The sequence below is a fragment of the Podarcis bocagei genome (assembly GCF_964188305.1).
Source record: "Podarcis bocagei genome assembly, chromosome: 8".
Lineage (NCBI taxonomy): Eukaryota > Metazoa > Chordata > Lepidosauria > Squamata > Lacertidae > Podarcis > Podarcis bocagei.
The window spans coordinates 14,820,246-14,844,282 of NC_138133.1; the positions used below are offsets into that span (position 1 = coordinate 14,820,246).

At 44.0% G+C, this 24,037-nt stretch overlaps 1 protein-coding gene across 1 annotated transcript in view; it reads right to left on the reverse strand.

The window, feature by feature from the left end:
• MYO10 (myosin X) overlaps positions 1 to 24,037 on the reverse strand; it is a 202,402-nt gene that overhangs the window by 142,923 nt on the left and 35,442 nt on the right. The window contains exon 2 of the mRNA XM_081206129.1: positions 6,179 to 6,277. Coding sequence (XP_081062255.1) covers positions 6,179 to 6,277 — 99 coding nt within the window. The remainder of the gene's footprint in view (positions 1 to 6,178; positions 6,278 to 24,037) is intronic.

Below are 24,037 nucleotides of genomic sequence, written 5' to 3' on the forward strand. Positions count from 1 at the left end.
CCTGCATTTTGTTTCCACTTTCCTTCCAAACTGCCCCACAACCAAGGACAGCAAGTTTTCAATGCCAATGGCCATTCTGACTTTCCAAGGAACAAGAAGGCAGATCTTGGAGATGCTACCTCCTGAAGGTTAAATGTCAAAATAAAATTAAAAACCTAAAAATCAAAACCTTTCATGAACAGCACCAAGCTGCTGAGGCTTATGTTCAGGAAACCTTTTGAAATAGTTGTTTGTTTTCATCCTCTGTGTTTGATGATCACAGAATCATAGAATTGTAGAGTCATCTAATCCAAGCCCTTGAAATTCAGGCTCAAGACCAGGACCCTGAGATTAAGAGTCTTGTTTTCTACTGACTGAGATAACAACCAATGCCTTAATATAGAAAACTCAGACAGATGGGTATAAATAATAAATTGTTATTGTATTATTATTATTATTATTATTATTATTATTATTATTATTATTATTATTATTATATGTGTCATAACCTCATTTGTCTGCTACCTGTTGGCGTCCCACTGGCTGCCTGTTGACCCATGAGTTTAACTTTCTGAAAGTAGAGACACTTCTCCCTGTTTAGGGAAGTTTTTAATATTTAATGCTGTATTGTTTTTAACACTTGATTGGAAGCTGCCCAGAGTGGCTGGGGAAACTCAGCCAGATGGGCGGGGTATAAATAAACAACAACAACAACAACAACAACAACAATATATTATTATTATTATTATTATTATTATTATTATTATTATTATTATTATTATTATTAAAACGGAATAGATGGCATTTAAAAGGGTTATGTGTACAACAGTGGGGCATGACTGGCCTAGCCGGTATCATAACTATCTTGCAATTCTTGCCCAAATAACGATGAATTCTGCCTTTAACCTCTTCCCCCTCCATGCAGGTTAAAACAAACAGCATCTCTGCCAACGCTTAGGTTCTCCTACATGGTGAGAATAACTGCAACTCGCCAGTCTCCCGTTCCCAGGGCGCATTAATGGGCTTCTCAATGCAGTCATTTTATCATAAACACCTTTAAACTTTTCTCGGTGATCGGGCTTGAAGCCAACGGAGAGTACACAAAATTTAATATGTCTAGCTAGTGCCAATTACTCGTGCAGCTGGAGCTCCAAACTTTCTAGAGCACATTGCATGAGCCTGCCACCAGCAGACTCCGTACACAAGAACTCAGATTCAGGAGGCCTGCCACCCCCAAGTCACAGTTTGGGGATAGGGGTGCTCCTTCAAAAGTCGCCAGGGTTAATGATAGGTGCCAAGGGTAATAAATGTATGGAATAGTGATGTATGGAAGTGAAAGCTGGACCATAAAGAAGGCTGATCGCCAAAGAATTGATGCTTTTGAATTATGGTGCTGGAGGAGACTCTTGAGAGTCCCATGGACTGCAAGAAGATCAAACCTATCCATTCTGAAGGAAATCAGCCCTGAGTGCTCACTTGAAGGACAGATCCTGAAGCTGAGGCTCCAATACTCTGGCCACCTCATGAGAAGAGAAGACTCCATGGAAAAGACCCTGATGTTGGGAAAGATGGAGGGCACAAGGAGAAGGGGACGACAGAGGACGAGATGGTTGGACAGTGTTCTCAAAGCTACCAGCATGAGTTTGACCAAAGTGCAGGAGGCAGTTTGCCTGGCGTGCTCTGGTCCATGGGGTCACAGAGAGTCAGACAGGACTAAACGACTAAACAACAATAAAGGGTAATAAAAGCATTCTGGGAAATGATATATAAGAGATGAAAAAAGTGTTTAAATTAACTTAACTGTAAAAAAACCAACAACCAGGGGCTTTTTTATTGGGAATTGTAGGTGCAGTTATTCCAAGGGAGCAGAAAAGACTTTTTATATATGCGATGACAGCCGCCCAGAAGCTATTAGCCCAGAGATGGAAAGAAAATAAAGTCCCTACCAGAGAAGAGTGGCTGATCAAACTGTTGGACTATGCCGAAATGGCAAAGTTGACCAGAAAGCTCAGGAACCAAGAAGACCAGACCTTTAACAAAGAATGGGGGAAATTTATAATTTACCTTGCTGTAAGCAGATGAAAACATTAGCAGGGTACAATAACACTTGTAATGTAGCAAGTACTACGGAGACAATGGAGTTATATAAAACATAGCTTATTGGAAAGATGCAGTAGAAAAAGTTTAATAATAGGACCCATGGAGGGGAGGGGAGAAGTCTAGGGATTCGGAAGAATCTGTAAAAATGTGGAAGTGTATGACTGTATTGTTATGATTTTATATTGGTAAAACCAAATAAAAATTATTATATTAAAAAAAGATACATCATCCTACCATGTCAGAACTGTACAGGCATTTATCTCAGACAGTCGGAAAAGCTTGGAAAGCAGCAACAATAAAACTTGAGTATGTGTAACTGCTCATGTTCATTCCTGGTTCCCTTTGCCTCTCCTAGACTTCCATTCTATTACTGGAATTTCTCCCTTCCTTCGTTCCTAGAATCCTAGAACTGTAGAGTTGGAAGGGACCCCCCAAGGGTCGAAGAAGAGGAAGAAGAAGAAGAAGAATTTATTTATACCCCGCCCTCCCCGGACAGAGCCGGGCTCAGGGCGGCTAACACTAGTAAAATTACAATAAAAAATAAAATAAATAAACCAATTTAAAACACAGGTTAAAAATACAATTTAAAATGCAGTCTCATTTTAATAATAGCCCTTAGATCAAAACCATAAGGAGAGGGAAACATAAGGGTCAGACTGAGTCCAAACCAAAGGCCAGGCGGAACATGGGTCTTGCAGGTCCTGCGGAAAGATGTCAAGTCCCGCAGGGCCCTAGTCTCTTGTGACAGAGCGTTCCACCAAGTCGGGGCCAGTACTGAAAAGGCCCTGGCCCTAGTTGAGACCAATCTAACCCCCTTCCGACTTGGGACCTCCAAGGTGCTGTCATTTGTGGACCTTAAGGTCCTCCATGGGGTATACCAGGAGAGGCGGTCCCGTAGGTCCAACCCTTTGCACTGCAGGAATCTGCTGCCCAACGTGGGCTCCACGACCCTGAGATTAAGAGTCTCATGCTTTACCAACTGAGCTATCTATCTCACTTCCCCTTCCCCTTGTTGGCTTCTATGTGCCACTATCAACATTTAACCAAAGAGGAATGGCAACTTAAGTTGACAGAATATGCACAACTCGCAGACTTAACATACAGAATAAGAGAACAAGAAGAACATACGTTTAGAGAAGAGTGGGAAATGTTTCTTGTATATTGGAGGGGGGCACTTGAAAACGTTGGCAGTATTAAGATAAATTCAACAGTGTAAATAAGTTTGGATAGATGTAATAATGGAATACTGACTGGTTTAGTTTATGTAAAATATGCAGGGATTTATGATATGCAAAATTAAACCATGGAAAGAGAAGAAGCGAAGTCACTGATATTTTAAGGATGTTTAAATGAGTATTTTAAATTGTAAAACAGAAAATTATTTACACACATACACACGCTTAACCTCCTTGTGGGCAAAGCCCCATATGCCTATTTTTGCAAAAACTACTCTTTATAAATGCACCAACGGGTGACATATAAATAACAACAAAAGGACCAGAAATACACATATTCTTTTCCAAAGCTAAGTCATCACAGCTCGGGAGTAACAAATCCTGAATCTCTGGGGAGGGATGAAGTGAATGGCGATATTTCGTTCTGCTTTCCACTGCCTTTTTTAACAGCAACTGCTATCGGATTTTGTGGTACTGTTTGATTTATTTTGTTTCGCATTTTTACTGCTGAGCACAAATTTAAGGTTTACTGTGTGCCACTCTGGGAAGCTTGAGCAAAGGGCAGATCGCAATGGCAAGTGCCTCAAATAAATAAAATAAATCTCCCAACAAGAGCGAACGTTCTTCAGGGCGCCCCAGGCGCCTTTCAGAAGCAACCTGAGAAGCAAGCCTGAATTTACTCTGTCTAGAAATGAACTCTGCAACACGGAATAGGTTTTGCATCCATTTCTTTGTTAAAGGTGCAGGATGAAATTAATGTGACGGGGCTGTGTGCATTCCTCCTTGTGTGAGTGTGTCCCATGCTTCTCCCCATCTGAATTCTGTTGCTAAACAAAAAACCTTGAATCGTTTGCAAAAGGATAAGGTCTTTTGCATGCTTTATAGAGTCTTTTAAAGTAACTTTCAATTAATATACAGCGGATGCTTGGGTTGCGAACGTAATCTGTGCGGGGTGCACGTTCGCAACCTGCAGCGTTCGCAACCCGCGTCTGTGCACGTGCGGGCTGCGATTTGGCACTTCTGCGCATAGCGCGATTTAGTGCTTCTGTGCATGCGCGACCGCCGAAACCCAGAAGTAACCTGTTCCGGTACTTCAGGGTTTTGGCGGTCCACAACTCAAAAAAAACACAAACTAAAGTGGCTGTAACCCGAGGTATGACTGTATATATTCATGTATATATATATATTCATGGAATTGAGCAAAGGAGGGACAGTGCTAAGAAATTGGAGTCGGTGAGTTCTGTAAAGCAAAACTGTGCAAACTGTAACCCTTCCAGCAAACAGCCCAACGGGTATGCATTATGGCCTAATAGATGCTGCCAGGCAGGCAGCAAAAACAAGTGGGTTATTGAGCCACAGCTGGGCTCCCACAGTTTAAGCACAACTTTTTCAGAATCAGTTAGAAGTAGATTTGTCTTTCACCCCCAAAGAGATGCACTTTCAGAGGCGTATGTGTAGGAACCATATTGCAGGATGTGATCCATGAGAAGCAGTCAAGTACAACATTCCTTGTAACGCTAGAGAAGACATGCGAGGGAATGTTTGGTCCAGCCAGTCAAAACTTCCTGTTCCACTTGGCTGGAGCATCCTTCCTTTTGCATGTGATAGAAGGTAGGCGTGACCTTACCTGTCCAGGTAACAAAAGGACGAGTCACGCTGCACCCTTCCTTCTTTTCGACTTCCTTCTTCGTTTGACCAGCTTTTGGCTAGGACTGCACTGCTAGTTCTCAGCTAGCAGAAGGACTGGGATTGTTCCCCCATATGGGGTAGACCCACATGTACATATTTGTAACTAAGTCTGCCTTCAGGAATCCAACTGTGAACTGATGTTAGTAAACTTAAAGGAACTTGCTAGTGCAAGTTAGGAAGGATATTAATAAACAATATATCTTCTCTTGCTACTCTGAACATTCCCAAACGTATGCCTTCTGAGTTGCCTGCCCCTGGGGTTCAGGCCAGCAGAAGAATATCCCAAGGCAGTTGTAATGGGTATGAGTTACTCGTGCGTAAACTGGTGCCTTTCTCGGTTAATTTGCCTTGTTAAACCTTTCTGACTGCACAGCCCCTTCTCATCGTGGCTGCCTCAGTCACTGGCAGAATCCGTCAGTGGGCGTTTCTTGAACCTCTTCCAGCATAAAAGTTGTTTGACACCCAGTCTCCTCCTCCTCTCACTGCGCGGGAGTCTTCTGCGCAGGGAGGGCGTGGGTAGCGGAGGACCTGGGCTCTCCTCACTGATGTCCAGTGAAGAGTCCTGGAGCCCTCTCTCCACTTCCCCCGTCTGCCTCCCTTTATCCCTGGTGTTGCGCTGATTGGCTTCCCCCTCTACTGAGCTGTTTCTCCCCCTGCTGCTGGGTCCTTCGCCAGCATCATCTGGGAGCCTCCCCTTCGCCTCTCGCTCCGATGTCAGTTCCCTGACAGCAGTGATCCATACAGAGATGGATGGGGGGATGTAGCAGCCTTCCTTAAAAGCAGGTCAGAAGAAGTATTGAACACACACCATGAAGGTTGAGAGGACGGAAGCAAAAAGCAGAGCAGGAACTCATGCAGAGGCATAGAAGGCAGGCTCCTCTGCAATTCTCCGTGGCTCACAGAAGTCTTCCTTTCTCGCAGTGCCCTAGCAGGGTTTATTTTTCTCCACAGCACACAACTCTGCCCCAAATTGACCTCCTGGCTGAATACCTTTACAGCAAAACACACCTTTGTCCTGATGGGAAGCTAAATCGTTACAGGTAGTGGTAAAATAAATTGGGGGGGGGGGAGGAAAAATGCACCAAGTCTAGAGACAAAAGATTGGTTGAAAAGTGTGGAATAAACTATGTATTAGTACACTTCAGCATTTAGAGGGGGAGAGTTGCTAGCACACTGAGTTTTACTTTATATATTTTTTAAAATAAATAAAAAGTCTTTAGAATAGATATATTTACCTGGCCATAATCCGTCCTGAACACAACAATTCCCTCTGCACAGGAAATTACAGTACTTGGATAATGCTGGCCATTTTCTCGCAACCAAACCCGTGCTCCCTAGAACGAGAAACACAAAAACACAGGAATTAGTAGTTTGTACACCCAAATGTAAAGCAAACACCATGACTTTTCTTTTTCTATTTCCCGCAAGCAGCCCACGCAGGCAGAGTCAGATCCAGTCGTGCGACTCGCGAGAGAGATGGAGATCACCCCCCAGTGAACAGATGGCTGTTTTCACTCAAGTTACGATCCGAAAAGGATCTGAAAAAGGGTATCGGCAGCCGTAAGAACAGCTGAATCCAATTCACCGAGTCACATATGCAAAATTGCAAGTGACGTTCAAATTTATGGCACAACGCATGGGCTCTCTCCAAACTCTTAAAATCTGGCAAGCCTTCACAAAAACAAGTCTCCTGCTTCGCTGAGGTGCATCAAGAAAGAAAACTTAAATTTTTTCATGGCTTGAGAACAAACATTCAAGCGTCCTCCTCACTGCGCCCCCCTAAAAAAATGTAAAGGAAAATTTTTGAGCAGGTGGGGTGGGAGAGGAGCAAGACAAGCTTTCATTTGTACGCCAAGGGAGGTAGTTTCAGATCATCTCTTCTTACTCAAAGGACTTGGATTGAAATTATATAAATATATACTGTACAAGTACAGGGCTGGCCATAGGCAGAATGTTTTTAATACGCTGCATGACGGTGCATGCACTGAACTTTGCAGAATCCGAAAACTGATATATATGTGAAAAAGCTTTTAAGGATGAAAACAAGCTTTCAGCTCTCGTGTTTGCAGCAGGAATCTTGAAAACGTGCTCAAGGATTGCACCATTAAAGTTCCCTTTCCCTTCTCCCTTTTTCTTCATCCAACTGGTAGCAACACGTTAAAAACTCAAGTAGCAATTTATAATCAGTTCTTTTAAACGTTTCTTATCTTAACTGTAATAGGAACAGTAATTGAAAGGCGGACGTCATTTCTCTTTTAGTATACATTTAAAGATATGAGTGCCCTTCGGCTTAGTGCACACTTTGTGCCTGTTGTGGCTTGCATACAATGGGGACAATGTTGGGTTATATACTTTGTTATTGTCTCTCTGCTCAGAGAGCAGAATCAACAAGCCTGCTGGAAAGTTTGCAATTCGCTAACTTCAAACAGCCAAGAGTACCTTCCACGTTGTCTGTACAGAGCTGATGTATAATCTCTTGAATGCAGCTGGGGTAGCTCACTCAGCAGAGCACAAGACTAATAATAATAATAATAATTTATTATTTATACCCCGCCCATCTAGCTGGGTCACCCCAGCCACTCTGGGCGGTTTCCAACTGAATATTAAAAACAATACAGAATCAGACATTAAAAACTTCCCTAAACAGGGCCGCCTTCAGTTGCTTATTGTCTTGAAATCTGATGGGAGGGCGTTCCACAGGGCGGGTGCCACTACCGAGAAGGCCCTCTGCCTGGTTCCCTGTAGCTTTGCTTCTCACAATGAGGGAACCGCCAGAAGGCCCTCGGCGCTGGACCTCAGTGTACGGGCTGGATGATGGGGGTGGAGATGCTCCTTCAGGTATACAGTGGTACCTCGGGTTACGTACTTAATTTGTTCCGGAGGTCCGTTCTTAACCTGAAACTGTTCTTAACCTGAAGCGCCACTTTAGCTAATGGGGCCTCCTGCTGCCGCCGCACCGCCGCTGAACGATTTCTGTTCTCATCCTGAAGCAAAGTTCTTAACCTGAGGTACTATTTCTGGGTTATCGGAGTCTGTAACCTGAAGCGTATGTAACCCGAGGTACCAGTGTACAGGACCGAGGCCATTTAGGGCTTTAAGGTCAGCACCAACACTTTGAACTGTGCTCGGAAACGTACTGGGAGCCAATGCAGATCTTTCAGGACTGGAGTTATATGGTCTTGGCGGCCGCTCCCAGTCACCAGTCTAGCTGCCGCATTCTGGATTAATTGCAGTTTCCGAGTCACCTTCAAAGGTAGCCCCACGTAGAGCGCATTGCAGTAGTCCAAGCGGGAGATAACCAGAGCATGCACCACTCTGGCAAGACAGTCTTCATATCAGTCATGGGTTCGAGTCCTCCCATGGGCCAAAAGATTCCTGCATTGCAGGGGGTTGGGCTGGATGACCCTAGTGGTCCCTTCCAACTCTACGATTCTATGCCAAAGGTTTTCAACCCTTCTGGGTCTACAGTTCCCTTGAACAGCTACCTTCTTTCTGCGGCACCCCTGTGGGGCTCAGGAACCCAGTTATGTCACCCCTTGCCTGCAGAGCTGGAAGCCTCTTTTTCAAACACTCTCCCGTGTGGAGTGGTACCTCAGCCTCTTCCCCTCTCCTTGGGAATCCTTCCGGCAGCTGCAGCAGCCCCTGCCCCAGAGAGATGCCTCCATCCACTGCCCCACAGGGGCCTGGGAAAAAGATTCACCCAGCCTTAGTCGCCCAACAGAGATGGGCCTCCAGGCAGCCACCCCAGTCTCTAAGCTGCCTCAGCTCCTGGCAACCAGCACCCACTAGCCAGCCCCAAGAGGAAGCATTCACCTGCGGAATTTGTAGCCAGGGCTGCTGCAACGAACAGCCATGCAAGCCTTTGGGAGGCAGAGATGCGAGAGGGCATCAGAGGAAGGGAGGGAAGGAAAGGGGGACAGAGGCCAGTGTTGCCTGCGGCAGCCCTGACCATCATTCAAGGCTCCCCAAGGTGCCATGGCACACTGGCTGAAAACCACTGTTCTATGCAATTTCTCAAAACCAGTAGGCTTCTGAAATCCTCAGAGCCTGCCAGGTTTATAAAAGATTTTATAGCTCCCAAGACAAGACAGACACAAGAGACGGGCAAAGAAGGTTATTTGTGTATGTCACTAGTGCGGCCCATGTTTTGATAGCCCAAAAATGGAAAATGAGCGAGGTCTCAACTAAAAAAATAATGGCAACTTAAGCTGATGGAATGTGTAGCTTGCAGACCTAAGATATAGAATAAGAGAAGAACATGTGTTTAGAGAAGATTGGGAAATGTTTATTGAATATATGGGGGGAAATTGTGTACACTTGAAAATGTTGGCAGCATTAAGATAAATTCAACAGTTTAAATAAGTTTGGATGGATGTAATAATGGAATTCTGAATGGTTCAGTTTATGTAAAATACATAGGGATTTATGGTATGCGAAATGAACCATGGAAAGAGAAGGGAAGTCATTGACATTTTAAGGATGTTTAAATGAGTACAGTGGTACCTCGGGTTACATACGTTTCAGGTTACATATGCTTCAGGTTACACACTCCGCTAACCCAGAAATAGTGCTTCAGGTTAAGAACTTTGCTTCAGGATAAGAACAGAAATCGTGCTGCGGTGGCGCGCAGGCAGCAGGAGGCCCCATTAGCTAAAGTGGTGCTTCAGGTTAAGAACAGTTTCAGATTAAGAAAAGACCTCCGGAACGAATTAAGTACTTATCCCGAGGTACCACTGTATTCAAAATTGTAAAACAGAAAATTTAATACACACACACACACACACACACACACACACACAGATAAGGGCAGTGTCATTTGAACTAGCCAGATGTTTAACTGAGAATCGATCAGTCAGTCCATCCTTTGAAAAATAAGACTTTAGAGCCAACTTGCTCAAAAATGGCAACTAGTCCTTCCATTTTGGCCACTGTAATCTTGGTTTAAGGAGCCATTTAGTGCCTAGCTTATGTATCTGAATTTCTAACACTGAGGGGAAGACAGAACAAGGGAGATCTCCCTCTTCTTCCTGAAGCTTTTTGACGGGTCCCCACGCATATTTATCATGACCATTGCAAATGGGAAGAACTCAGCTACCACACTGAGATAAGTGGACCAATCAACCATGGACCAACACCCATGTTGCCAAGACATTTCCCTTCGCCTGAAAGAGCCGGCCACTTGTGCAGACACACACTTGCTCAGAGACTGGCTTATTGTTTCCGTCCACTCAAGTCTCTCCCTCCGAGTTCAAGCAGCTTTGGCTGCTGACAGAGCAATACGGACAACAGCAGTAGCTGGAGAGATAAAAGCTGACGGACACTTACAGCTGCCTGTCAAAGTCCGGCTGATTCGGTTATCGGCAGACAGCTGCTGCCTGGGAGACACAGCTGCTTCCCTTCTCTATGCCAACTGGCTCTTTAAAAAATAATAATAATAGAATAATAATCATACAAGTTGCCAGAAGTGGAGCTGGGCACCTGGCTCTTGCAGCGAGGTGTGTATGGGAGAGCACACAAACAGCATTTCCCACCCTTTTGTGATCACTGGGCTCGGTCTGAATTGCCGTCCTTTCACTCTTCACCCAAAAGACATTTCTCCATTTAAGGATTCCCAACAAGAAGATACAGTAAGAACTGGATATGGAACAACTGATTGGTTCAAAATTGGGAAAGGAGTACGACAAGGATGTATGTTGTCTCCCTGCTTATTTAACTTATTTGCAGAATTCATCATGTGAAAGGCTGGGCTGAATGAATCCCAAACTGCAATTAAGATTGCTGGAAGAAATATCAACAACCTCAGATATGCAGATGACACAAATTTGACGGCAGAAAGTGAGGAGGAACTAAAGAACCTTTTAATGAGGGTGAAAGAGGAGAGCGCAAAATATGGTCTGAAGCTCAACATCAAAAAGACTAAGATCATGGCCACTGGTCCCATCACCTCCTGGCAAATAGAAGGGGAAGAAATGGAGGCAGTGAGAGATTTTACTTTCTTGGGCTCCATGATCACTGCAGATGGTGACAGCAGCCACAAAATTAAAAGATGCCTGTGTCTTGGGAGAAAGGCAATGACAAACCTAGACAGCATCTTAAAAAGCAGAGACATCACCTTGCCAACAAAGGTCCATATAGTAAAAGCTATGGTTCTCCCAGTAGTGATGTATGGAAGTGAAAGCTGGACCATAAAGAAGGCTGATCGACGAAGAATTGATGCTTTTGAATTATGGTGCTGGAGGAGACTCTTGAGAGTCCCATGGACTGAAAGAAGATCAAACCTCTCCATTCTTAAGGAAATCAGCCCTGAGTGCTCACTGGAAGGACAGATCCTGAAGCTGAGGCTCCAATACTTGGGACACCTCATGAGAAGAGAAGACTCCCTGGAAAAGACCTTGATGTTGGGAAAGATTGAAGGCACAAGGAGAAGGGGACGACAGAGGACGAGATGGCTGGACAGTGTTCTCAAAGCTACAAACATGAGTCTGACCAAACTGCGGGAGGCAGTGGAAGACAGGAGTGCCTGGCGTGCTCTGGTCCATGGGGTCACGAAGAGTCGGACACGACTAAACGACTAAACAACAACAACAAATATAAGAAATATGTAAATGTGCGGTATCAACAGATAAAGTACAGCGAGATTAACTGGAAGTCATTTCTAATTTCTTGTTTTATAAGTTTTACAATCGTTCACACCATTGGGAGTACAAATGATGTTAGTTATCAGAATTGTGTTGTTTCATATATTGCTATTGTCTGTTTGTCAATTTATAGTTTGTTTGTTTATTTGATTGTATGTTTATTGTTGGTTGGTTTGCTTTTCTGGCATAAATGTATCTATTTTAAAACAATAAAGATGTATTTTTTAAAAAATGAATTGAAAGTTCTTGCACTTTGTGCGGTATATCCAAAAGCCACCTATACTGAGCTTTTGATAATATAGAAATCTATTTAAAAGCAGGTGATAACTTAATTTACACATTTTCAATCTGCTGACAGCCCTACTTTTTAATCCCAGATTTGTTCCTATGGCAGCACTGAGTATGTGTTTCTAAATAAGTGAGGGGGCTTCAAAACAAAAACAAAAAAGCTTTAATTCACCGGAATAATCAAGGTATTTAAAGTATAGCCAGCTCGCTGCACAGAAATCCTTGAGAGGGTTGGGGGGGGCAGGGAATAGGGTACTGATCAATTTCCTTAAAAAAACAATCAGCATTGGAGAGGCCATCCCTTAAAGAAAGTTTCAACAACTATTAGAGATGTGCAGTCTCCCTAACAACTTTGTTTTGTGAGGGACAAGATTTTTTCAGGCCGACGTCACAGTAAAACCAGGCTTGTCATTAGCCAATTACTTGCTCAACTAAATCTAAAATCTCTTTAACCTCCCCTGGAACAGCTGCAAAGGCCATCATGCTGCTCTTGCAGACGAGCAGGAGCACAAATATCTTGCAGGAAATGGGGGGATAGGACTGGGCAACATATCGATATACCACCCAAAACCGGTTACAAGTCCATATCGTGAAATCAATTTCATAGTTTTAGACCTGGCAATATATAGTGAATCGCAATGTGTTAGGGCTGGGCGATATACCGTCCAAAACCAGTTTTAAGTCCATATCACGATATTGGGTTCCAGAATTTCTGACCTGGCACTGTATCGCGAATCATGATGTGTGTGTTTGTGCTATGCAAAAATCCCCAAGGTGGGGAAAATCATGAAGCCAGTTGGTGCCTCTACATAGTGCCAACTTTGTTCCAGACATTGCTATATCAATACAGTGGTACCTCAGGTTGCATACGCTTCAGGTTACAGACTCCGCTAACCCAGAAATAGTGCTTCAGGTTAAGAACTTTGCTTCAGGACTTCCGGGTTGGCGCCATCGCCGAATGGCGGACTCCCTCCGAGCTCCGGAGGGAGTCTGCTCGACAGGGGCTGGGTCCTACCGCGCCGGCGACGCGGGGACCCTTAAAAACCACGGGCACGGAGCCCGTGGACATGGGGACTCGGCTGGTACCGTCAGCGCCCTCCCGACTCGTGAAGGAGCCTTTTTAAAGGCTACGGATCGGGTGCCGGGGAGCGGCGTGGTGCTGTGAGTCTATCGCTTCCCCTGCCGAGCGCAGCCGCATGCCATTCGTCGGAGAGCGCTGGCTTCTTCTATTGAAAATTCGGCTATTTAACAACAACCCGTGAGTAATTGGGTAACCGGGTATAAAAGGAGGAAAAAAAGGATTTTTTTCGGATTCGGCACGAGCGGGGGGGATCTAAAAAGGAAGTCAGTCCCCTCCCTGATTGTAAACATGCTAAAACAAGGACTGAGAAACCAAGATCGATTCAGAAGCTTATCAATTCCACGATGGGATACTACAAGAATTGTGCTGGAGGAGAAAAGTCGAGGGTGAGAGGGAAAAGGCAACCCCCCCCCCCGGGAATCGGGGCGATTCGGAGAACCTGGCGGAGAGAGATGGAGAATTTGACAGCTGTCAAAGTAGCTGTCAAATCTTGAGAACATAAAGAGGACTTTGTTATAAGTATTTTGCTGGTAAATTTTGTTACAATTGGACATAAATATGGATACAAAATGTCGGGGGGGGGAGAAACAACAACTTGACTTTTGGATTAGAGGATACAAAGTTACTGCAACCCCCCTAGAGGGGCTTTGGGACATTACAAGTGGCGTATGTGGAAAACTACTCCGGGATGGGTACAGGACTTATCTCCTGGGAAAGCAGCTAAACTGAAATATTGTTTTGTCTACAGAGGTGACAACATAATAGAATTTTTCTATTGAAGCAAGGTAGGAACTGGACGTAAGTTTTTGTTCCTGAATAACAAACCTCTGTAGAGATACTAGATTTCGGAATAAGAATGGTTTTGCAGCTGAACAAGATAGAAACCTGAGAAAGTAAGAAATAAAAGAGCAAAGGACCAACTACGCCACAGAAAGAACAATGGGAGGAGCAACTATGACCAAAGGAAATTAAAGGCCTCTATTAGACTGGATTTTTGAAGTTAAACAGCATCAAAACAAGCAAATTTAAAGAAAACCGGCAAGATGGTTTGAGGAAAATTTGGCTGTGGACTTGAGACCTCCAGGCCGACAACATACAGACTGATGGACATGGGGAATCTAAACCGGGGAAGGGAGAGGGAATTCTAGAATCCAAAGGCTATGTAACCAACTTTTTGAATCTTCTATCTTTTATCTTTTATCTTTCTATATAACTTTGGTATTGTGATTTAACATGTTTTGAAAAAAAAGGGGGAATTCGTGGAAGGAAACGGGGTAGATCTTGGGGGGAAAATCTTTTTTCTATTTTGTTAAAGATGAGGAGTGATGCTAAGATTGTAATTTAAATTGGCTAATAGGCACAACATATTAGGTTTAAATTGGGAATGAGAACTTGTGGAACCAACTTAGGGAAAGGGGAATACAGTCGGGAGGGGAAGGAGGGAGTCCCAGAAAGAAGGTTATGAAAACAAGGGTTTAAAATTGGTCTTTCTTTTTCTTTCTTTTCTTTATCTTTTCTATTTTTTCTATTCTGTCAATATTGGAAACTTTAATAAATATGATTTTTTTTAAAAAAAAGAACTTTGCTTCAGGATGAGAACAGAAATCGTGCAGCAGCAGTGGGAGGCCCCATTAGCTAAAGTGGTGCTTCAGGTTAAGAACAGTTTCAGGTTAAGAACAGACCTCCGGAACGAATTAAGTACTTAACCTGAGGTATCACAAGGTTTAGCTGGTGATATATCACAAAGCTGAAAACTAGATTTCACAAAGCCCTACTGTTCACCTCTACATAGTTCCATCCTTACTTCAGACATCATGATGTATTGGTATACCACGATGTTTAGCCGGTGATATATTGCAATGTTGAAAACTGGGTATCACCCAACCCTCAGGGTGGTGATGGTTTATTTGCACCTCAGGATCTTTGACATTTCATAAGCATAAGTTTAGTAAAGAGAACATGCACATGAAGCTGTCTCCCTTCCTCTGCCCCCTGCTAGCATCCATTAAATCTCATAGATTTCTGTTACAGTGCCTTAATCTGCTTCTCCTTAGGTACAGTGGTGCCCCGCAAGACGAATGCCTCGCAAGACGGAAAATTCGCTAGACGAAAGAGTTTTCCGTTTTGGAGGTGCTTCGCAAAACGAATTTCCTATGGGCTTGCTTCGCAAGACGACAATGTCTTGCGAGTTCCTGCTGGTTTTTTCTTCCTTCCCCCCCCCCTTTTCTAAGCCGCTAAGCCGCTTATCAGCTGATCCGATCAGCAGATAAGCCGCTAAAAGCCACTAATAGCGCTAATCCGCTAATCCGTCAATGGGCTTGCTTCGCGAGACGAAAAAACCGCTAGACGAAGAGAATCACAGAACGGATTCTTTTCGTCTTGCGAGGCACCACTGTATGTTTCACCCCATGGCAAGCCTGAGATTGAAAGGCTTCTGCACGCTTTAAGCCAGGGGTCAGCAAACTTTTTCAGCAGGGGGCCAGTCCACTGTCTCTCAGACCTTGTGGGGGGCCGGACTATATTTTTTTTTGGGGGGGAATGAACAAATTCCTATGCCCCACAAATAAGCCAGAGATGCATTTTAAATACAGTGGTACCTCTGGTTATGCACTTAATTCGTCCCAGAGGTCCATTCTTAACCTGACACCGTTCTTAACCTGAGGTACCACTTTAGCTAATGGGGCCCCCCGCTGCTGCCATGCCGCCGGAGCACGATTTCTGTTCTCATCCTGAAGCAAAGTTCTTAACTCAAGGCACTACTTCCGGGATAGCGGAGTCTGTAACCTGAAGTGTTTCTAACCTGAGGTGTTTGTAACCCGAGGTACCACTGTAAAAGGACACATTCTACTCATGTAAAAACACGCTGATTCCCGGACTGTCCGCGGGCTGGTTTTAGAAGGTGATTGGGCCGGATCCGGCCCCCAGGCCTTAGTTTGCCTACCCATGCTTTAAGCATTTGCGATGGCTGAGCCTCACTCTAAGAGCCTCTTCCTCAGTTGTGCACATACAAAGGGGCTCTTAAACAATGGTGTCCGGAACAAAACTCTTAAGACAGAGATCCCAGGATAAGAAAGAATACAAGAGCAGGGATTAAGGGCTCTGGGGCAAAATGGCTCAGCTATTTACAATGAAGACAGACTTTCAGCGCATGGCAATACCCTCACTGAGAGAGAAAAAAGATTTTCCACTCTAATCGGAAAGAGTGAAGGGAGGAGAAAGGAGGGAGGGCGAAACGCTGCCCAAACAATCTCTCTTCGCAACTGAAAGCTGCTCTGTGGTAGTGAAAAATGAAGAGATACATCATAAAATAAAAGTGCATGCTAAAATAATACCTGGATAGGTGCTGAAAACTATGCAGTGAAGGCACCTGCCTAATATCAAAAAGCAGGGAGCAGCTTTCTCCCGACTGAAGTGCAGAGTACTTGAGGACCGGGACATTCACAGGGAAACCAAAACGCTTGTTTACAAAGCTATTGTACTACCAACCTTACTGTATGCTTGTGAAACATGGACCACTTATGAACACCATCTACAACTCCTCGAAGATTCCATCAACAGTGTCTCCAAAAAATTGTACACATCACTTGGGAAGACAGGCAAACTAATGCCAGTGTACTGGAAGAAGCAAAGACTGCCAGTGTCGAAGCGATGATTCTTCAACATCAGTTTCGCTGGACTGGTCATGTTGTGCGGATGCCTGATTATTGTCTTCCAAAGCAACTACTCTATTCCGAACTTAAAAATGGAAAGTGTAATGCTGGTGGTCAGCAAAAGAGGTTTAAAGACTCTTTCAAGGCAAATCTAAAAAAAAAAAAAATGTAGTATGAACACCGACAACTGGGAAACACTGGCCTGTGAATGCTCCAGTTGGAGAACAGCCTTTGCCAAATGTGTCATGGGTTCTGAAGATGCTCAAACTCAGGACGAAAGGGAGAAATGTGCTAAGAGGAAGACACGCTTGGCAAACCCTCACCTTGATCAACTCCCGTCCAGAAACCTATGCCCCCACTGTGGAAGGATGTGTGGATCCAGAATTGGCCTCCACAGTTACTTACGGACTCACTGTTAAAACCATGTTATGGAAAACAATCTTACTCGGCTACGAGTGATCGCCAAAGAGGAAGAAGAATATCAATAAGCAGGGAGTTCCAGGGAGTATGTGCTACTCATGAAACTAAATAGTGCCTAAATGATCTGAGAGAAGTGTTCAAAAAGAATAACTCCTATAACATGATAATTTGCATGACAATTCCTTTGGGCCAAATGAGAATTTCGCCGAGAACCAAAACGCTAGCGAACCACAGGGCTGACGCAGAACGGATGTTAGCATTTTTCTTGCTGATAGCTAACGAAAACACACACCATCCCTTGCTTTATTCTTAAGCAATCCACAATTACTGTTTTCAGTACTTCACAATTTGTTTGTGTTCCTGGAAGATAAAGACGCACTTGTCAGCTGCGTGAGCGCTGCCACAAAACCAAGTTCATGGTCAAACCATGTTTTCAAGTAGGTTGGCAACATTATATCTGGACTATTTAAGGCTGAAAATGCTTATCACTTCATAGGAGGCCTTCATCAAATTGCAGAATACAAAGAGACAGCAAGATATAAAGGATGCCTTTATTGCAAAGGTGCATAAATCACCAACAAGAGGTTAAATGAACTTTGCAAGCAACATAGGTTTCTTTGGGCCAGCCTGATGTTTGTATTCCTGCAACAGACTGGTGATGGAAAAGAGCAGATTGCTGTTTTCCAAACATTTTCTGTTTTAAATGAAAACACAACCAACTTTGTTAGAATCTTCTTGCAACACAATGAACCACACTGCCAATCGTACAACAAAATAGAAATCATGAATCTGTAAAATATATGAACGCGATATAGCCCTGTGCTACATTCGAGACAACATTTTATTTCTGGTGCTCAGGGTTTAAAATTAACCAAAAATATAACTTGCTGTTATTGTGATCTCCGACTTAAAATTCTGCATATTTCTCAAATATTGAAGTGAGGGGCAGAACGACATATTGTCAATGTGCTATGACATTTGGCTGTTTAGAGACTATTTCATACACTTTATATACAGTGGTGCCCCGCAAGACGAATGCCTCGCAAGACGGAAAACTCGCTAGACGAAAGAGTTTTCCGTTTTGGAGGTGCTTCGCAAAACAAATTTCCTATGGGCTTGCTTCACAAGATGACAATGTCTTGCGAGTTCCTGCTGGGTTTTTTTCCTCCCCCCCCCTTTCTAAGCCGCTTATCAGCTGATCCGATCAGCAGATAAACCGCTAAAAGCCGCTAATAGCGCTAATAGCGCTAATCCTTCAATGGGCTTGCTTCGCAAGACGAAAAAACCGCTAGACGAAGAGAATCACAGAACGGATTCTTTTCGTCTTGCAAAGCACCACTGTATATTTCTGTCTTTTAGAAAGTGTCATGGGAACCCTTTACAGTTTCAAAACTAAGAATTTGAAGTTTGATTAATCAGAACTGAACATTCTATGCCAAGAACAGAAACATTTAATAGGTTAAATTGCCTAGAATAATCTAGGCACCTAGTTGCCTTGATCTGATGCTGTTGCTTGTGAATTTCTAATACTGATTAATCAGATGCTAGTCTTTAAGAATCTGAAATATTTCCCTGCCCCTGATAATGCAAATATTTTCACAGACATATGGCAGCTGGGTTGGATTAACGTAGAACAGCTTTCACTGAATTCCTCTTGGCATGCTGACGCTGTATTATTAAGTCTGTTTTAAACGTCTTATTTTTAAACCATATGCACTGCACCGTATGGCAACACAAACGGCACCAGGAGGCATGTGTATGGAATTTTGAAAGGGAAAGATACAGATAAGGAACAGGGCATGGGGGGGGGGAGGGTGTTAAGCACTCTTCCTGCCAGGATAAAGGTAAAGGTAAAGGACCCCTGACCATTAGGTCCGGTTGTGGCCAACTCTGGGGTTGCGGCGCTCTCGCTTTATTGGCCGAGGGAGCCAGTGTAGAGCATCCGGGTCATGTGGCCAGCATGACTAAGCCGCTTCTGGCGAACCAGAGCAGCGCATGGAAACGCTGTTTACCTTCCCGCCAAAGCGGTACCTATTTATCTACTTGCACTTTGATGTGCTTTTGAACTGCTAGGTTGGCAGGAGCTAGGACCAAGCAACGGGAGCTCACCCCGTCACGGGGATTCGAATTGCCGACCTTCTGATCGGCAAGTCCTAGGCTCTGTGGTTTAACCCACAGCACCACCCGCGTCCCTTTCCTGCCAGGATAGCTGCAATCAAGCTGGCAACCCCAGGAGAAAGGTGGGATTGAATACTGAAGTCTTAGAAACTCTCGATCTATAAACTGGATGCCAAATGGCACCTTAAACCAGGGTTACAGTCTGCAAAACGGAGTGCCTAGTTACCATTTGGGGGCCATATGGCTTGAAACTCGTATTTTCCTATGCGACTTTTCGGTTCCTGAAATTCCTTCCGATTTTGCAGATAAAATATACCGTATTGGCCTGAATATAAGCCTCACTTTCCCCGCAAATTCTGACCGGGAAAAGTTAAAGTGCAGCTTATATCCGCAACCTTACGGTACACAGCCAGGAGCGCAGGGCAAACAGTGCCAGAAGCGCGGCAAAGCGGCGCCCCCCCAATAGTCCCCCATCCTCTCCCCCAAGGCCGGGGGGAAGAGAGCGAGGAAGGGGAAAGGCAACGCAGTGTGGGCCCCCCCCCAGCAGCCATAAGGAATGGAGCGGCTTATATTCAGGTATATTTTTCTCCCCCCCCCCCAATTTTAAAGGTGCGTCTTATATTCGGGTGCAGCGTATATTCAGCGTACGGTAATTTATAGAATTCTATATGGTGGGGTATATGTGTGTGGAAATAGTCCAGATGAAAGGATCCTCAGGCAGTACCTCCGGATGGTGGAGATGTCAGAAGCCATCCTGGTACCTGGGCATATTCACTCAGGTTGCAAGTGGATGATAACCAGGTGTAAAATGCGCCTGGCGAATTTTGAACGCTGCTGCCGGAGATAGGTTAAAGATGGCCTCTCATTTTAAATTAGCAGTTAAATGAACTGAAAGTTCTTGCACTTTGTGCGGTATATCCAAAAGCCACCTATACTCAGGTTTTGATAATATGGAAATCTATTAAAAAGCAGGTGATAACTTAATTTACACATTTTTAATCTGCTGAGGGACCTACTTTTTAATCCCAGGTTTGTTCCTATGGCAGCACTGAGTATGTGTTTCTAAATAAGTGAGTGGGATACATACATACATATATATATATATATATATATATATATATATATATACACACACACATACATATACATACACACACACATACACACACACACACACACATATATATATAAATATATATGCTTTAATTCACTGGAATAATCAAGGTCTTTAAAGTACAGTGGTACCTCGGGTTACATACGCTTCAGGTTACATACACTTCAGGTTACAGACTCCGCTAACCCAGAAATAGTACTTCGGGTTAAGAACTTTGCTTCAGGATAAGAACAGAATTGTGCTCTGGCAGTGCGGTGGCAACAGGAGGCCCCATTAGCTAAAGTGGTGCTTCAGGTTAAGAACAGTTTCAGGTTAAGAACGGACCTCCGGAACGAATTAAGTACTTAACCCGAGGTACCACTGTATAGCCAGCTCGCTGCACAGAAATCCTGGACGGGTTGCGGGGGGGGGGGGAATAGGTAAACTGACTTTGCACGGGTATATTATATTGGTGTACGATGCTCAGCTTTTGCAAAAATCACTTACTCCCTGACCAAGACAAGGAGACTCACCTGTGCGAACAGCCTTCCATATACGCATAATTTGTCTATTTGTACTGCACTGCTTGCAATTTGGAGTGCTAAACCCCTTCTCATTAAACAAGATTCCTTGCTTTCTTTTTGATTCCTTGCTTTCTTTTTGGTTCCCTGTCACAGTAACGGATCCGAAATAAGATGTCACCAGAACATAAAGAAATGTGCCCTTAATTTAAAGAACCACCAGTTTACTGCCAGTGATTAAGAGAGTCCCCTAATCAACTCAAGCGTTTGTTAATCTCAGAGACTGCAGCCCTAATCAGAACTTCAGTGCTGTGTAGTCAGAAAGATCCTTAAGAATCAATTGACATTTTTACAGTCCTTCCCCCTGAGATCAAAGGTTACCAGCTTTCTCCCTCCAGAGGCTTAAACAGCTGTTGATTAGCCTTGAACTCAATACAGTAAAATGGCAACACACGACCCCCAGAGACAGCGTGCTATTATTAACATCTGAAATTTAATACACTTTTAATAAGTGCAGATCTCTGATGTACTTTTCATTGCTCTTCATTTCAACAGCTAAACGAGTAAACACATGGGTCATTTCATTTTAAAGTTTTTTTTAAAAGATTTTCCCTTCTTTCACTTGTATTCCAACCCCCCCCCCCCACGATCTGCAACTCTGGCTGTTCCCCAGACATTCCAAAATATTACTGAACACTTAATGGAAGTTAAAAAGTAAATGTGTGTAAGAGAGAAAGAGAAAGAGCTGGACCAGAGTTGTGCATGTTGTGTACCAGGCAGATACGTGGGGCTACCTTTGAAGGTGACCTGGAAACTACAACTAATCCAGAATGCGGCAGCTAGACTGGTGACTGGGAGAGGCTGCCGAGACCACATAACACTGGTCTTGAAAGACCTACACTGACTCCCAGGACGTTTCCAAGCACAATTCGAAGTGCTGGTGCTGACCTTTAAAGCCCTAAACGGCCTTGGCCCAGTATCCCGAAGGAGTGTCTCCACCCCCATCGTTCAGTCTGGACACTGAGGTCCAGCTCTGAGGGCCTTCTGGTAGTTCCTTCACTGTGAGAAGTGAAGCTACCGGGAACCAGGCAGAGGGCCTTCTCGGTAGTGGCACCCGCCCTCCCATCATATGTCAAGGAAATAAACAACTATCTGACTTTTAGAAGACATCTGAAAGCAGCCCTGTTTAGGGAAGTTTTGTGTTTGATGTTTTATTATGTTTTTAATATTCTGTTGGGTGCGGTATACAGTGGTACCTCGGGATGCGAACGGGATCTGTTCCGGAGCCCTGTTCGCATCCCGAACAAAACGTAAGACGTGACAGCGTGTCTGTGCATGTTGACGCTTCCATGCATGTGCGTGACATCATTTTGACAATCAGCGCATGCGCGAGCGGCGAAACCCGGAAGCAATGCGCTCCTTTACTTCTGGGTCACCGCGGACCTCAACCCGAAAGCGCTCAACCTGAAGCTCATTTATCCCGAGGTATGACTGTAAATAATAATAATAATAATAATAATAATAATAATAATTATTATTATTATTATTATTATTATTATTATTACCATGAGGTAATACCATGAACTGGAGATGATGATGATGATGATGATGATGATGATGATGATAATAATAATAATAATAATAATAATAATAATAATAATAATAATAATGCTTTATTTATTTAGACCCCGCCCAGAAGAAGACGAAGGCTGGTTCATACGGCATCATCACAACTGCTTGGTACTGAGGATTATCCAACCATATGCACAAACTCAAAGTAGGACTGCTAGCAACAAGTCATTTGAAAAACATTGCTATTAAGATGAGATGTTTGCATACTATCCAGATTTAAATCACCCAAGCCAAAATCAAGCTATGCTGCCCGCAAGCGCAATTCATTTACTGTATTTTTCGCTCTATAAGACGCACCAGACCACAAGACGCACCTAGTTTTTGGAGGAGGAAAACAAGAAAAAAAAAATTCTGAATCTCAGAAGGCCAGAACAGCAAGAGGAATCGCTGTGCAGTGAAAGTAGCAATCCCTCTTGCTGTTCTGGCTTCTGGGATAGCTGCGCAGCCTGCATTCACTCCATAAGACGCACACACATTTCCCCTTACTTTTTAGGAGGGAAAAAGTGAGTCTTATAGAGCAAAAAATACGGTATATACTGATGATAAGGCTGTTATCTTTACAGGAAATTGACGCGTTTCCTGACCATAGGGCACAGTAAACAAGAATTGCACAGAAACCCAACCACACATTTCCACACTTACAGATGAGCCAATGCAATTTTATACAGCAAGCATGGACAAGAAAGACAGGGCAATATTCATACAGGATGCAAATACCAAAATGAAGTTAAGATAATAAACACTAGCAAAGTAAATGGAGGAGTTGTGGGCTCTCTGTCCCCCGCCACAGTTACATTTGGGCCTCTGGTCTTGGAAAACTGGGTGGTCTTTACATACCAGGCACTAGGAAGCGTATAAACAGAGCAGGGAATGTGACAGGTTTTTCAGAATCTCATCTCTCTCCTGGGAAATATCCACGTCTCCATCCGTTGACTGATCCACTTTAAAATTCTTAGTTATAGTAGCAGCCCCTTGCTATAGCCTTTCCCAGTTCTTCTTCATTAATTCAGGAAGTACATTAAAATGCTCTCAAATGATGTGCTCATCACATCATCAAGAATTATATAGGAACAGCAAAAGTGGATCTCATTGATTGGAACTCAGCATCATCTATGAATCCCAGCAGACCTGCTCCCTGCCTTGCAGTCCTTTTTCCACCTGGTCTGGGAGGGCGAGGTCCTCACTGACTCCAGCTGCAAAAGCTGAGGCTGCTGAAAAGTCCAGAGGCCATCTTGGCTGTGAGTCCTGGAAGACCTGTTCCCTGCCTTGCCATCCTTTTCCCACCTGTCTGGGAGGGTGACACCCTCACTGATTCCAGCTACAAAAGTTGATGCTGCTAATAAAGGCCAGAGACCATCTTGGCTGTGAGTCCCGGGAGATCTGCTCCTTGCCTTGCAGACCTTTTCCCACCAGGGAAGGGCAGAACCTAGACTGACTCCAGCTGCAAAAGCTGAAGCTGTTGAGCAGACTACTGAGCTGTGATGTTGTTTAGGCTTGTTGCTGTTCTTGCTTTAATTTTTTGTATCTTGATTTTTGATCAAGGCTCCCTCGGCCTGAAAACAAGCGCGACATCCCATAGTCACCTTTGACTGGACTTAACTGTTCAAGGGTCTTTTACCTTTTTTATGGCTGCCCCAGTAGTCCAAATGTCAA